Below are 16,221 nucleotides of genomic sequence, written 5' to 3' on the forward strand. Positions count from 1 at the left end.
AAGTAGTGCATTTCAGATCTGGCAAACGACAGCGTACAACTTTCCAATTCAAGATTGGAGACAATGAATTAGAGGTTACAAGTCAGTACAAATATTTGGGAGTAATATTCAACGAGAAAAAAGACTTTGCATCAAACGCAGAAAATCTAGCAAAAGGTGGTGGACGTGCTCTAGGAGCAATTATCTCAAAACTTCACAATCTGAAGGAATTTGGATTTAAGACATTTGAGAAGCTGTATAATTCTTGTGTGGTACCAGTATTAGACTACAACTCCTCAGTTTGGGGATACAAAGTCTTCTCCGGAATCGATAATATACAAAACAAAGCAATTAGATATTTTCTTGGAGTACACAAATTTGCACCAAAACTAGCCATAGAGGGGGATATCGGATGGCTACCTTCTAAAGAACGACGATGGCTCAACATGATAAGTTACTGGAATAGACTGTTGTTAATGGATAATTCAAGGATTTGCAAACGTATCTTTCAATGGGACTATAGCATATGCTCAAACAACTGGTCGGCAGAAATAAAAACTATAATGACAAACATTGGAGTTATGGAAACTTTTCACAATAGAAAGAGTTGTGATATAAATAATGCAAAATCAGCACTACTTGAACAGCATGGTCTTGATTGGTTAAAAAACTTAGATAGATATCCAAAACTGCGAACATTCAAAACTTTCAAAAATAATTTCTGTGCTGAATCATATGTGAACCTTAATCTACAACGCAACGAACGGTCGATGTTGGCTCAATTTAGATGCGGCATTCTACCTCTAAGAATTGAAACAGGACGGTATAGTGGCGAACCTGAAGACAGCAGACTTTGTAAAATGTGTTGCAAAAATGAAATTGAAAGTGAAACTCATTTCCTTATTAACTGTGATTTTTATAATGAACTTCGGAATGAACTTTACTCAACCATACCAAGCAAAGAAACATTTTTATCACTGCCACACTGTGAACAATTAATACAATTTTTAATTTATTTTCCAAGAAGAACAGCTAAATATATTTTACAAGCATTTACAAAACGCAGACAATTCATTTATGTAAATAATTGAACTACATGACTCTACTATGAAATGATTTAAAGATTTATATTTTTTAAGTGACTTATAGGTCCAATGGGCCGGGTGTACAAATATTGTATTGACAAATATTATTATTATACTGTATATATACACAATGTCACTATAATAAACAAATTCGTATTCGTATTCGTATATTGTATGTGACGCATGTATTTAATATATCGTGTCCTTTAGAACTTTCGATTTTGAAGAATTTTTTCATTGCGATGATAAAAAAAGAATCTAGACTTTATGTTCTTTTCGTGTATCTTACTTTTGTTTTGGTAAATTATAAATTACTTACTGAAATATCAAGTAAAAAACCCGCAATAATTGCTTGGACAAATGAAATATCAACTTGGACAAAATGGCTACCGCTTGAAAAACGACTGTGCAGAGATGGTTTTATAGAATCTACAATTTTTGAACTCACGAACAATGAGGCAAATGTTTGTTCTTTCGGTAGATGTTATATTTATCTCATATTTTTCAGACATTTTTAGCTATGTCTACTTTTAAAACTACCTTTTAGTCGTTAAGTCAACGAAAAACGTCATTGGACATTTTTCTTATTCCAGCTTAATATGTAGCCACCGAGTCAAACGAAATTCGACAAAAGAACGGCTTTAACCTAACCGAGAACTGACACACTTCGTTGCTTCTGCCAAGTTTCGGGAAGATCAGAGAATAATAAATAGGATCACTATATATAAGAGATAAAACAGTTGTTCAAAAATGTAACGTTGGACATCCGTTTTTTTCATATAGCTTTGTTGTTTTAATCCTCAAATATAGTATATATTACTAAGCATATGACCAAGACCTAAAAGAACATAAAGGGAAACATATACTGTATTAGTTTTTATAGTGGTTAGTGTTTGTTAACATTTTATTTTGTTTTGCGGAGGAAATTTCGAAGATTCTGTTTTAAATTATAGGGGTTGTAGGAACAGCGTGCGTGACGTTTTAACTTTCGTTTTGATTTGTAATTATGTTTTGTTTTGTTTTGGATTTGTAATTATGTTTTGTTTTGTTTTGGATTTGTAATTATGTTTTGTTTTGTTAATATAAGCTTTGTTCTTGTTTCACTTTTTTGCCTTGGTTTTGTTTTGTTCGTTTATGCTTATATATATGTTTTTGTCTTTTGTTTGTTTTGGGAGGTGGTTGTTGGTTTTTTTAATGATTATTTATGGTAATGATTTTTACCTGTAAGTTGGTCCCTCTCCTTCTTTAGACCAGTTATATGTAAAAAGCAGATATTCAGTTTGTCTTCGTAAAATTTTGATTTATGTCTGATATGTTCCTAAATTTAAAAAAAAAACGACTTCAGATATATAGCCAATAAGTATAAGGAAATTATATGCCAAGAACATTTGAATTATCAAACCTTTATGATTATTTATACACACCCTTTAACAGATACATGTTATAATTATTTATACATACCCTTTAACAGATATATGTTATAATTATTTATACACACCCTTTAACAGATATATGTTATAATTATTTATACACACCATTTAACCGATATATAATTCATACATCAGGGGCGGATCCAGCCATTTCAAAAGAGGTTCCAAACCCAGGACAAAAGGGGGAGGGGTCCAACCACTTGTCCCCATTCAAATGCATTGATCGTCCAAAATAGGGGGGTTCCAACCCCGAAACCCCTCCCCTGGATCCGCCACTGTACATTTTGTCTTTAGTTCATCTTGTTTCAATATTAAATTGTAATCCAATTTATGTTTGTTACATCACATCGTACACATGAATTGTTTAAAACGACAAATAATTTGAATTTTGAAGGTTCATGAATTTCTATACTACTTTTAAAACTAGTATAGAAAGTCTATGTTTGAAGTTAATTAGTTTGAAGTATATTAGAATACGAAAAAGAAGATGTGGTATGTTTGTCAATGAGAATATTTATTACCAAAAGCTGTGCCCGTTCTTCTTTCATATTCTCGATTCTGTTTTCTCCATCTCCAATTTCAACTAAGAAAAAAATAATAGTGTTACCACAGCTACCGCATGAGTATCTCTGTGACTTTCAAGATCGTATAATGATTAACAATTTAGATTGTTTGCTTTTCAAATGATTGATCAAACGTGTATATATTCCCCATTTCTATTTTCAATTTAATGATGAAGATGATTCCCAAAAACACGTGTTGTGTGTAATTAATTCTTGTCTTTTCCGACGATTTTCATTGATATGTTTGTTACATTTGTAAATAAAAAAACCAATTTCCTTTTTACAGAGAAACTAAAAGGTCTAGTAAAAAACAACTTTTAAGATGATACCCAACACTTTAACAAAAATTAATTTAGCTCGTTTAATTTTCATAAAATTTTGACAAAACCGTATTTACTTTGACCCTTTAACAAAAATGTAAAAATTTGAAAAACTTTGAACCAACCGTTTTTTCAGAAAAATTACACTGGTGATATAGCAGTTTGACAAACACCAATTTTTATCATTAAGATGATTACTATTCCATTTACATCACAACGTAATAAAACGTTTAGCTGATTTTACAGAGTTATCTCCCTGTAGTGTTAAGCCAATGTAACAATTACGCAATACTGCTGATCGTGCATATTTCGACTGAAAAAAATGTATCATCTTGTAAGGGTACAAGTAGACTATCCTTTGCAAAATCAGATCATACCAAACATACAAATACGACGGCAAGTATTTTATTTTAATGATTTTACTGGCTATACAGCCCTTGCACGGTCGGCCCTGGCTTGCGCCTTTTTGGGCATTAAATAATTTATATTTTAACCATGAATTATTTAATGCACAAAAAGGCGCAAGCCAGGGCCGACCGTGCAAGGGCTGTATAGCCAGTCAAGGTCGTTAAAAACTTCCATTTGTTGTTGTCTTCAAGGTATAACCATTTTAACGACACGTTAATATGAATATATTTGGCGATTGAAAATTTTAAAAATTAGAAGCAAAATTGGTAAATATTAAAATAAACGAATATTATAAATCAAAATTTCATATCTTTGGAATAACTTGATCATTGAAATAAAATACTTGCCGTCGTATTTGTATGTTTGGTATGATCTGATTTTGCAAAGGATACCTTGAAGACCAGATATGTTTGCCTTTAATAGTTGTACGTCGACAGATAGTTCTCGTATGACATCCTCTTGTCTTTGTATCTCTAGATGTAAATCCATCTTCCCATCCTTCATGTTGTTAATGTTGTTCTTAGACTTAACCAGCATATCTGAAATGTTACTTAGATTGTTTGATAATTTTCAGAACTGAAGACTTTATTCAAAATCGGTACATGATCAATAGCAAATCCAGTGTTGTAAGAAAAGGGCGCGTAAATATCGGGAAAAAAATAGGATGTGTGGCGAATAAAATCATTTTTAATGAACGATTTTATGCCGAAAAGAAGTGCTGTAAGAAAAATAGAGTTATTATTGGAAAATAAAGAGGGGAGCGTAATGAATCACTATTTCTGTCTCAAATAATTTTTAGACCACAAAAATACATGTATATCTAACAAGGGAGTTTCGAACGCCATCAGAGCCGCGGTCAAATCCAACACTGAATTTAAGCACAATCGGCAAGAATTCTCCATTTTACTATACAGAATCATAAAGTTGAAATATCAAAACTGATGTCATGTTTTGAATATCTGAAAAGTATGAGGTAAATATTTAAATCACCAAAAAAAAATCCATAAAAAAACATACAAAGCATATACCTTCGGCTCTGTCTAGTTTTCTATTTGCTTGCTCTAGGTCGGATATCATTCTCTGAGAGTGAGCTTGAAACCTGCATAGTTCTAGCTCGACTGTCTGTTTTTCTTTGTACGTCTGTTTTAGCTCATCTGCCAATGCGCTTTGTTCTTTTCGTCCCTCACTAAGCTGGCGCTTTAAATCCTCGTCGAATTCTGTAAATGTATGCAAATTTTATAAATTCAATTGTAAAGAGCATACATGATAAGCAGTTAATGACACTTTATTTGTTTGTTCTCGTTAGTTTGTTTATTGGTGTTATTCTACAGAGGGAATGTCTATATTTCTTACTTTTTCTTAATCGTCTTTGTTATGTTGCTTGGTTGATTTTTGTTTTATTGTTTGTTTTTGGAAGTTAACGATGTAAAAAAAAAGAAAGAAAGAAAAAGAAAAAAAAACACACACAAAGATAACGATTTAAAAAAAGAAAGAAAGAAAAAAAAACACACACAAAGATAACGATTAAAAGAAAGAAAGAAAAAACACACACACACAAAGCATGACATCTCACGGAACCATGTATTTCACATTCGTCTAAAATCAGTTGAAACTTATGGAACGCCACAACTGCCTTATGTTAATAATCAGCATTATACGCAGTGTTCACAGCATTATATGAAGTGATCACAGCATTATATGTAGTGCTCACAACATTATATGAAGTGATCACAGCATTATATGCAGTGCTCACAGCATTATATGCAGTGTTCACAACATTATATGAAGTGCTCACAACATTATATGAAGTGCTCACAACATTATATTAAGTGCTCACAACATTATATTAAGTGTTCACAACATTATACGTTTTTTGTTGTATGATTAGATTGATGTATGATGAGATTTATGAATGATGAGATCATTCGGTAAACTTCGTTTTTTAGCGGAACTTACCGAAAACATAATTGGTAAATTACGGTAAATTAATGCCCAGCAAACAAATTTAAACAGTTATCTATACTATTAAACGAGAAGACCTCATTTTGGGTGTCGCTTCTCTTCCTTCCACAATAAATCAATCATCATGCCTCTGTGTCCTATAGGTAACATGCATAGTCGCATTTGTCATCCATTCTTATGATTATTCAGATTGAGTTATTTTGGGAGAAAAATGACAAAAAGGAGTCCGGAAATGATTCCGTCATAAGACTGACTTTTAGTCATAGATAAGACTTCCTGTTTGAAACCTACACAAATGCAACCAATCGTATGATAGATAACAAAAAAAAGAAAAATAGATAAGCCAATCAGAGCGTTCTCCATGTCATGGTGTTTAGATCGCAAGAACCACAACTATTATACCTCCTTAGAGAGGACAATTATTTTTCGCGTTTATCTACATGTAAACTACGATTATACTTCTTTAATATATAGAGAATCTCTGTATTATGTCTACTGTTTTTTTTAAATGTTATAACATTATACTATTCAAGGGGTCATACCAGTTGCATTTATATTAAAAGCGTTTATCTTCATGTAAACTACGATTATACTTCTTTAATATATAGAGAATCTCTGTATTCTGTCTACTGTTTTTTAAATGTTATAACATTATACTATTCAAGGGGTCATACCAGTTGCATTTATATTAAAATAAGTAAAACATGTGACACAAGTACAACCAATCGTAGAGCATTCTCCATATCATGGTGTTTAGATCGCAAAAATCACAACTATTATATCCCTTAGAAAGGACAAATATTTTTCGCGTTTATCTACATGTAAACTATGATTATACTACTTTAATATATATAGAGACTCTCTGTATTCTGTCAATTCTTCTATATATTATTTATTGTTAAAATGGAAAATAGTGATTTGGCAAAAATGAAAGTAAGATAGAGATTTTTCGGGGCGTCGGGATCGGGAGTTTTTAAGCTCGGGATTTGGGGATCGATCCTCACGGGATCCGGGAATATATTTTTCGATTTCGGGATATGAATTTCTTTAAAATCTGCATCTTGGGATTTCATGGTTTAAAGCCCGGGATTTCGCGATCAGGACCCCTCCGATTGACAACCCCTCAGATTAGCCTTAGTCGGTATTTGTTATTTATACATGATTCAAATCCTACCATTGGCATGTTAATATTATAAGGCTCTCTCAAAAAAAAAAAGCACTGATGGATTATCATAGAAGCATATTTTTTAGACTAATAATGGTCTATATATAAGCAGTTACATTTATTTCATGTTTGAAACGGTGCAAATTTTTAATTTGATTTGGCTTTTACCAAATGAAGCATTGTAATTTGTAGCAAAGGAGAAGAATAGTTGTGTTCGTAGGCCAGAAACACGAATATAATTGAATTTAGCAGAAAGGAAACAAATATCGAACTTTGAAAAAAAAGAGATACCTTTTATGTAATTCTCAATACATAATATCTTTTACAAAAAATCATTCTACAACAGTTCATAAGCTGTATATGTCCACGATTTCGCGGGTGTGTTCTAGTTATTATATATGTGATCATTAAGGCAGTATACAATATTTAAAACGGATTGAAATAAGTAAATTAAGAAGTATGATCCGATGATGAACCCAAGTTTATTCCACACCATGCAGGGCATTTTAAACTTATTTTGAGGATTAGTTTCACCATATTCACATATTTACTAGAACACATCCGTGATATCGCGGTCTGTGACTGAATTAAAGAATATAACTATGCGTAAGCCTTATTTTAGTATTGGTATTGTCATCTGATAAAGTCATGCCGATTATAAGATGAAGTTTTCTCTGCTTTTAACATCTTTCTGTTTGAACCCGTCGACCTGGAACTTGTCAATTTAATATTGGTATTATTGATTTTGTTTGGAAAACAAAAATCTCTGGAAAGGAGTATTTTTTAATCAACAGCTTTGTCCTTTATGAGTTATGAATAAAATTGAATCTTTGATTCGCTGTTTTACGTCTAACAAATTGAAAACTGTACATGCTGTACCTATACGCCTTATTTTAAGTCCAGATTTTTATTATTCGTATTGCCATCTTAGAAAGTCATACTGATTAAAGTACTACAATCTAGAACAATGTGAATGTGACAATGATTGAATTAAGTAGTTTCAACCCTGTGATTACGACCCGTGTATATAGCAAAATTTTAAATACAGCGTTTCGTGGTACTCCTGTCAGATGCGGAACGTACAGATAATGTATTAGTTAACAGGTGAATATATTATTGGTATCGATTCGACCCGGAACTTCTTAATTATTGGCAATATTAATTATGTGGAAAACAAAAGGGTCTGGAGTGATGTTATTTTTAATCAACAGCATGGTACTATATTAGTTATATATACTCTCAGATCAGTACTTATAGTGTCTTTTTATTGTTGGGATATACAAGTACCCGCCCACATGCACGTTCACTCTATTTTCTTGTTAGATCATATGTATTTATATTTGTACCCATCTAATGAGTTAATATAAAAAAGAAGATGTGGTATGATTGCCAATGAGACAACTATCCACAAAATACCAAAATGACACAAACATTAACAACTATAGGTCACCGTACGGCCTTCAACAATGAGCAAAGCCCATACCGCATAGTCAGCTATAAAAGGCCCCGATACGACCATGTAAAACAATTCAAACGAGAAAACTAACAAGCCTTTTACAACTGATTTTCATAATTCGTTCTTATGTTGTTCTGTTACGCCACTGTCCCAGGTTAGAGGGAGGATACCAACATCCCGCTAACATGTTAAAACCCGCCACATTTTGCATATATGTGGCCGTCCCAAGTCAGGAGGAGCCTTTATTTCAGTGGTTGTCGTTTGTTAATTAATGTGTTATATACATGTTAGTTTTTCGATCGTTTGTTTGTACATAAATTAGGAATATTTTTCGTTTATCATTTCGGGGCCTTCTATAGCTGACTATCCGGTATGGGCTTTCCTCATTGTTGAAGGTCGTACTGTGGCCGTTTATCTGTTTAAAATTTCTGTGATGTCATTTTGTCTCTTGTGGAAAGTTGTTTCATTGGCAAGCATACAACTTTTATATATATATGTACCGTGCAAACTGACGAACAAACGTAGTAAACGTTTTATTCATCCCCACAAACTCAATTTTCATAAGAGATGATAACTTTAAATGAAAATGTTAAACAGGGTCTTGAAAGGGTAATTTTTTCTATGAAAGTTTAAATTTCTATATAAGACTGCTGATCATATTTAGAAGACAATCTTAGTACTTGCCGTGCTAAAAAGCTTGTAAAAAAATGGAATAATTGATGTAAAGTTATGTTTAACACCTACAGTGAAATGCTTTAAACTGCATTTTCCATATCTGTTAGATACTTATTCATGTAAAAATGCCAAATTCTGAAAATCGATGCCAAAAATGACTCTATCATGACATATATAAGCTAGCGTAATATGGCACCTATGTGTTATAGAAAGCTGACTGTTTTATTTAAAAGGTAATTAAGCTTTTTAAAACTGAGCACGGACTATAAAGTGGCACCTTGCTAAATTTCTTCAGTAGGAAATGAACTCGAGAATATATCATACAAATTTTCCTACGATATTTCATTAAATAAACTTTTTATTATTTAACTTACATTTTGCCATTCGTATTTCTTACGACGAACAGAACTACTTCACTCATTCACCTCTCAGTTTCATCTTTTCCTTACTTATTTCAATCAGTTTTAAATATTGTATGCTACCTTATGATAACATGATTTTAATAACTTTTTAAATTTGTTTGCTGGGCATTACCGTAATTTACCAATTATGATTACGGTAATTTCCGCCAAAAAAACGAAGTTTACCGAATGATCTCATCATTCATAAATCTCATCATACATCAATCTCATCATACAACAAAAAACGTATAATGTTGTGAACACTTAATATAATGTTGTGAGCACTTAATATAATGTTGTGAGCACTTAATATAATGTTGTGAGCACTTCATATAATGCTGTGAGCACTGCATATAATGCTGTGATCACTTCATTTAATGTTGTGAGCACTACATATAATGCTGTGATCACTTCATATAATGCTGTGAACACTGCGTATAATGCTGATTATTAACATAAGGCAGTCGTGGCGTTCCATAGAAACTAGCAAAATGCACATAATGCTGGCAGATCAAAATGCTAAAAGTAAATAAAAAATCAGTTTGATGTTGATAGTCTTAGACATGACAAAAATCAAACAACAAAACCACGTTAGTTTCAAGTGGTTCTCCTGAGAGTCACCAGTCGTATAATGCTAGTATTTTGTGACATCTGGAAGTATTTGTATTTGTATATCAATGTAAAACAGTGTCCTCATGCATTGGACCATCAAACAACACTACAAAACATCAAATTTTTTGAGTGGCACATATGCGCCTTGCAGATCCACCTCACAATGTGCCACTTCACAAGTCATTATCAACATTGCCTCATCTGATATCACAAGTTTGTGGCTTCACATATATAATACATATAATAACCAAAAGAATTTAGGTATACAGACATTATAAACTTATTTTTCTACCTTTTCTAAAATCACTTATAGACACCAGGTCAGCTATTTTGCTTGTTAAATCAGCTATGCATTTATTTGTAACACCGAGCTCCTCTAGTGCTCCTTTTCTGTCGTCTGTCAGCGTGGTTATTTTACTACTGAGGACATCTTGTTTCTCTGTTGAAAAAAAAAATAAAATCAGCAAAATGTTCGGGTATAGATAACAAAACATGTTTAGGGGCCATTCAGCATTCTTTCGATGTAGATAGATACAAAATTTCTTTTCGTACAGGTCATACATATTTCTAGTGAGATACATGTATATGAAGTTAGCATATTGGTGCCTTTGGAAGGTATAGTTTTGAAAAGTGTAAGGTTTTTTTAAAAAATAAAATGGAATGATTGCTATCCTCCGCTGTTATCTATGTCTTGAAGAATTAGTTTTGAAAAATGTATTTTTTTTATTTATTTTTTTAAGTTGTGATATATTTACAAAATGAAATGAAATATGTTTCATTAACCTCTGTATTACAGATGAAAATAGTCGTTTTTTCTCAGATTTTTTTTAATAAATATACGCTAAAATTTGCAATTATCATGTTTGAAACTTAAGTTTGTTTCATTTTTTTTAAAAAGTTCATAATTTTCCATTTGTATTTTTTTTCTCTCGTCTTGTAAAAGACATTGATAATTTGCAATGCATTACAATACCTCAAATGATTTGAGGTGGCCTTTGCATATTACCATATCAAGTTGCAACGATTGTTTTTTTTTTTTATCTCATGGGATATTTTTTTAAATGATCTTACACTATAGTAAATATTAAGATGTTAAGGTGGACTTGTTTGATAAATTCAAAATGTTTTCATGTTATTTTGACTTTTAAAATATCCAAAAGGAGGTTGGTATCTTGCAGTCAGTGCTTTTGTGTATTATTGGATTTACAAATTGGTAGCCGAGAGATAATCCCAAAATGACAAATCCACTCTCTGCCTGCGCGGCAGTGGAATTATTGTATCCTGAATGCGCAATGTCTAAATAAATATAAAAAAATCAGTGCATCATGATTTGCATGTATCAAAGGCAAAAAAATAAATTTGATATTATTAACCTTCGTGGACAAACCTAGAATATTTTGAATAATTTTCTTCTTTTCGCTTGGTCGACGTTTCAAACTAAACCATTTTCTTCTTCCTTGTGTTTTACCTACGTGACTATCTAAAAAATATAAACAATTTACTAAATGAGTATAGGGGCCTACATGAAATCGAAATTAATATTTTTAGCCATGGTGATCTATCTAACAAATTCAAAATTGAACAGAAATCTGTACCATGCAAATGCGATTCTCTTACCATCGCAGACAATATGGTGTAAATTCATGTAGCCTAAGCATGTTCGTGTGAGATAGCGACTCTGGTCTTCCCTAATACAGACAGTATTATTGTGTAATTCGTGGTGCCTAACAGGCATTTTTATGTAGGTGAGAGTCTCTGACCAACCCTCAAACAGCTAGACACTATGGTATTATACAATTAGCATAAAACAAATTCTCAATATATGCTCTTTCTAAAAAGAGGACATCAATGTTTTATTTTTAACCGGGTATTTTACTTGATGCTTTGAACCTTGGACATAATTTGAGGATTGTACATGCACATGCAACTATTCTAAGGTTTGACATAGTTCAATGTAAGGCACTGTAGGAGGATTTTGGGTGGGCTTTACAAAATATAGAATATTTAGCACACAAAAAATAATCAATAGACACAAATGCAGTGCTAAAATATAAATAAACTGAGTTAGAATTGTTTAGAAAAAAAAGAATGGAGATTATGATGGCATAAAACTGAAAAGAATAGAAAGAGTAAACCCTTCCCCATCTCCAAACCAGTTTCTCTTATAGATTTTGTATTTTAATCAATGATGTGCATATATATAGTTTTACCAAAGATAATACATCAATATTTTTTTTTATAAAAAATGACATTGCATATAACCGTACAGAAGGAGGCAAAAAATGAAACAAGAGTCGGAATTAATATATGTCAAAGTGAAATCCAAAACGGCTCATAGTCAAACTAAACGGCATGGCAAAACCAAACACCAAAAAAACGATGAAAAGAAAATGAAATCCGTCCACAAAGTAATAGCCTACATAAAAAGAACTTGCCGGAAAGTAAACATCAGTACGTTGATGGGTTTCTGTAACAAAAGAAGAGAAAGAAGAAAACTGAAGACTGAGCAACACGAATCCCCCTGAATTTTAACTGTGGTGGTGATCTCAGGTGCATCATGCAGGAAGAGTAAGCTGCAACTGCAACACATGTGCACCCACTGTGTAGCTCATGTGTGCCATAAAACTATCTCCTTCGTGTACTAAGTCACCAGTGACCTTTTCAACAATATTCCTATATATGACCATTTCAGAATAAGACTAATCTTAATATACCAACGCATGAAAACTGTGTCTAGAACTACAATATAAAACGGGAAAAATGGCCTCAGATACTCAATATATATATAATAGTAACAATATACTAACCATCTAAAGAGCCCATGGCTGCGATGTTCGTCGTTTACTCAATGGAGACTAAGGTGACGTAATTATTCGGCGGGAAGACGTTAATGTCCAAATGGTACACTTTTTTCCAGAATGTGATAATGGCTGTTATAAATTAAATCTTTTTTCTTGTCCAAACGCCAACCAATAATGAAAAAAAAATATCATTTTGCTGACCGGATAGTATAACTTCTTCATTCGTCAGTATTGCAGACCTATTTACTAATTTCATTTTTATATTGAAAAAACGTAAAATCACAAAAATACTGAACTCCGAGGAAAATTCAAAAAGGAAAGTCCCTAATCAAATGGCAAAATCAAAGGACAAAACACATCAAACCAAAGGTCAACAGCTGTCATATTTCTGGATTGAACCTGGTTTTATAGCGCTAAACCTCTCAATGTTATGACAGTTGCATCAAATTTCGTTATTTTTGCAACGATGCTTGAACAAAACCGACATAATTGGTAAAATAGTCAAAACATACAAACTGGGTTTTTTTGGTGGTTTTTTTTATTTATTTTTTTTTATCTAATTTGTGTTTCCCGGAATGATTCTTTTCATGATATTATTCACCGGTATTCTATGATGTAAAACATGATAATTGTATGATGTAAAACATAAAATAGTGCAAAAATGACAATGTAAGCCATCGTCGTTATAAATAATGTGTCCACAACACCTATGATAGTAGAAGGCATACAGTTTTTTGTTGTGTGCGTCCGTTTCTGCATTCGTCCGTCTGTTCCGTTTCAGGTTTATCGGTTTAATTTGAAGTCTGTACAATAATAAATTACATGTAAACTCATCATATATGCATTGATTTGCTCCAGACTTTTTTCATCCAAAAGACTCATCAGTAACGCTCGAGTAGAAAAGGTAAAAAAGAACAGATAACGTAAATGATGAGCATGACGGACCCACAATTTCGAAAGGCTTTTCCAAATACAGCTACGGTAATCTTTTTACGGGGTGGAATATCCTGAGTATTTATAAAACAAATCATTTTTGTAAAACAATTAATTTATGATTATAGGCATATCAATAATATCTCATGTCAGTACAGTGACCGTAAAAGAGTGATTACGATTAGTTTGGTATAATAAGTCTTTATTGCAAAATAACACCCATAAGAGTCAAGCAATACAATGAAACAATTTTATACAACGCAATGCAATAAAATGTATTTATAGAACATATTTTAAGAGTTCAATTATAATTTATGTAAAAAAGCACCATAAGCTTGGCTGAATGACCTTTTCATTTCTCGTGTAAGAGTCATTCATATGTGAACAATTTAATCTGACCGAGTAGAGGACAACTAATATACACATACAATCAGACGGACATTACCAGCATGGCATGCTATGGCACTACCATGTATGTAATTGTAAAAAGTCGTTTACCTAGATAATACGGATACAGAATTATGTACATGTCTATTCACAGACATCCAAATTACGTCCGACTCAGTGGCGGATCCAGAAATTTTCATAAGTGGGGGCACACTGACTGCCTAAGAGGGGTCCGCCCCGATCATGCTTCAGTGACTCCCTATATAAGCAACCAATTTTTTTCCTTATAAGGGGAGCGGCCCCCCTGCCCCCCCCCCCCCTAAATCCGCCTCTGTGACTTAACAAAGTTATATACAATTTTTCTAGAAAATATGTACTAGTATCTGATATATACTGCCATGAAATAACCAATATATGCATAATTGTCGTACTACACACAAAACTTTTTTCACTGATTAATAATTATCAAATATCCTCAGACATGGCTAAACCAAATGACAACAGAAAACTAAGAAATGCCATGTTGAAAGATCGGGAAAAAAATCTCAAAACTCACTCAGAAGGAAAACTATGCACATATGTTACCTTTAATTACTATTAAATAAAATTTTGGTTGTGAAAAATATCTTAATATTGTTAAAAAAATTGAAGATAGACGGAGTCTAACAAGATTTCGCATATCTGCTCACCATTTACTTATAGAGAGAGGTAGATATAGTAATACTCCCCGACACAATAGAATATGTAAGAGATGTTGTAGTAATGAGGTCGAAGATGAAACACATTTTCTTTTCAACTGTTTTAGTTTATCGGACCAAAGGAAAGACATGATAACAATGATAAATAATTGCTGCAAGAATTTCAAAAATCTTGACCCTAACCAAAAACTGATATGGTTAATGAATAATGATGAAGATGAGAATCTATTATCAGAATTATGCATGTTCATTAAGAAATATGAAAAGTTTTAATGGGATTTATCTCCCTCTACTACTTGTAATTTTAGCTTTATAGTTTCTCTATAGTGAGTTCTAGAGCACCGTCCCTTGATGAATATTGCCCAATAGCAATGTCAACCATTGCTGCTGTGCATTTGTCATGAGGCGAATCACTTTTGGAGTATAAATCTCATGTATCTGTAGCTAGTTCTGAAGGATCTCCCCTTGATGACCTTTGCATTACGGTTACCTATAGCTGTTAAATAAATGTTTGTGTCATTTTGGTGTTTTGTGGATAGTTGTCTCATTGGCAATAATACCACATCTTCTTTTTTATATTTGCATTGTTGTGATGTAAAAGTCCCTCCCTGCTGTGCGGTGGTCATGAGGAGAACTACTGCAGAATGAGATATTATATTCCCGGTTCTATTTTTACTTTTTTTTTCTGTTTCCGTATTTAAAAACTTTATATCATACTTTAATATTAAATCGGCCTCATTAAACTCAATGCCTCTTACCATAATTATATCCTACATTGCTCATATTATCAATTTAATATTTGTGTTATAAATATCTACAAAGATAAATGACTCACTACGCAAATACACAACAGAGACAAATGAATACATGAGCTAGCCGCTGACAAAGACAAATGACACTCTCACATTCAAAAGCAAAAGAAACTCTTGGAAATCACATTCCAAAATATATGACACTCAGAGAAACATGTTTCAAAAACAAATGACACTCTGGGAAACCACCTTCCAAAAACATATGACACTCTGAGCAAACACTCTACAGTAACATAGACATGACACTCTGGGCAAGGACCTTACTTATTGTGTATTTCACTGTCTAATGTTTATATAATCATTGTATTATGATGTTTTTGTATCTTGCCCGACAAGGGCCCATAATTGGTATAATAAAATAATGTTTAAATTGTCATGTCATACCAATCAGTCAAGTAATGAATAATCAATTAATCAATGAACAATCAATTAATCAATGAACAATCAATTAACCAATGAACAATCAATTAATCAATGAACAATTAATTAATCAATGATCGTACAATCAATCAATCAACGTTCAATCAATCAATC

At 32.4% G+C, this 16,221-nt stretch overlaps 1 protein-coding gene across 1 annotated transcript; it reads right to left on the minus strand.

Moving 5' to 3' along the window:
* Positions 1 to 2,262: 2,262 nt before the first annotated feature.
* LOC134727567 (uncharacterized) lies at positions 2,263 to 12,879 on the minus strand. Its single transcript, XM_063591947.1, has 7 exons — positions 12,864 to 12,879; positions 11,444 to 11,536; positions 10,349 to 10,495; positions 4,814 to 5,002; positions 4,178 to 4,324; positions 3,016 to 3,077; positions 2,263 to 2,382 (listed from the first exon to the last, which is right to left on the minus strand). The coding sequence occupies exons 1-7, from the start codon at positions 12,877 to 12,879 to the stop codon at positions 2,263 to 2,265; spliced, it is 774 nt and encodes a 257-aa protein (XP_063448017.1).
* Between the last annotated feature and the right edge of the window lie 3,342 nt (positions 12,880 to 16,221).

This window comes from Mytilus trossulus, chromosome 8 (genome assembly GCF_036588685.1).
Source record: "Mytilus trossulus isolate FHL-02 chromosome 8, PNRI_Mtr1.1.1.hap1, whole genome shotgun sequence".
In the NCBI taxonomy this organism is placed as follows: Eukaryota; Metazoa; Mollusca; class Bivalvia; order Mytilida; family Mytilidae; genus Mytilus; species Mytilus trossulus.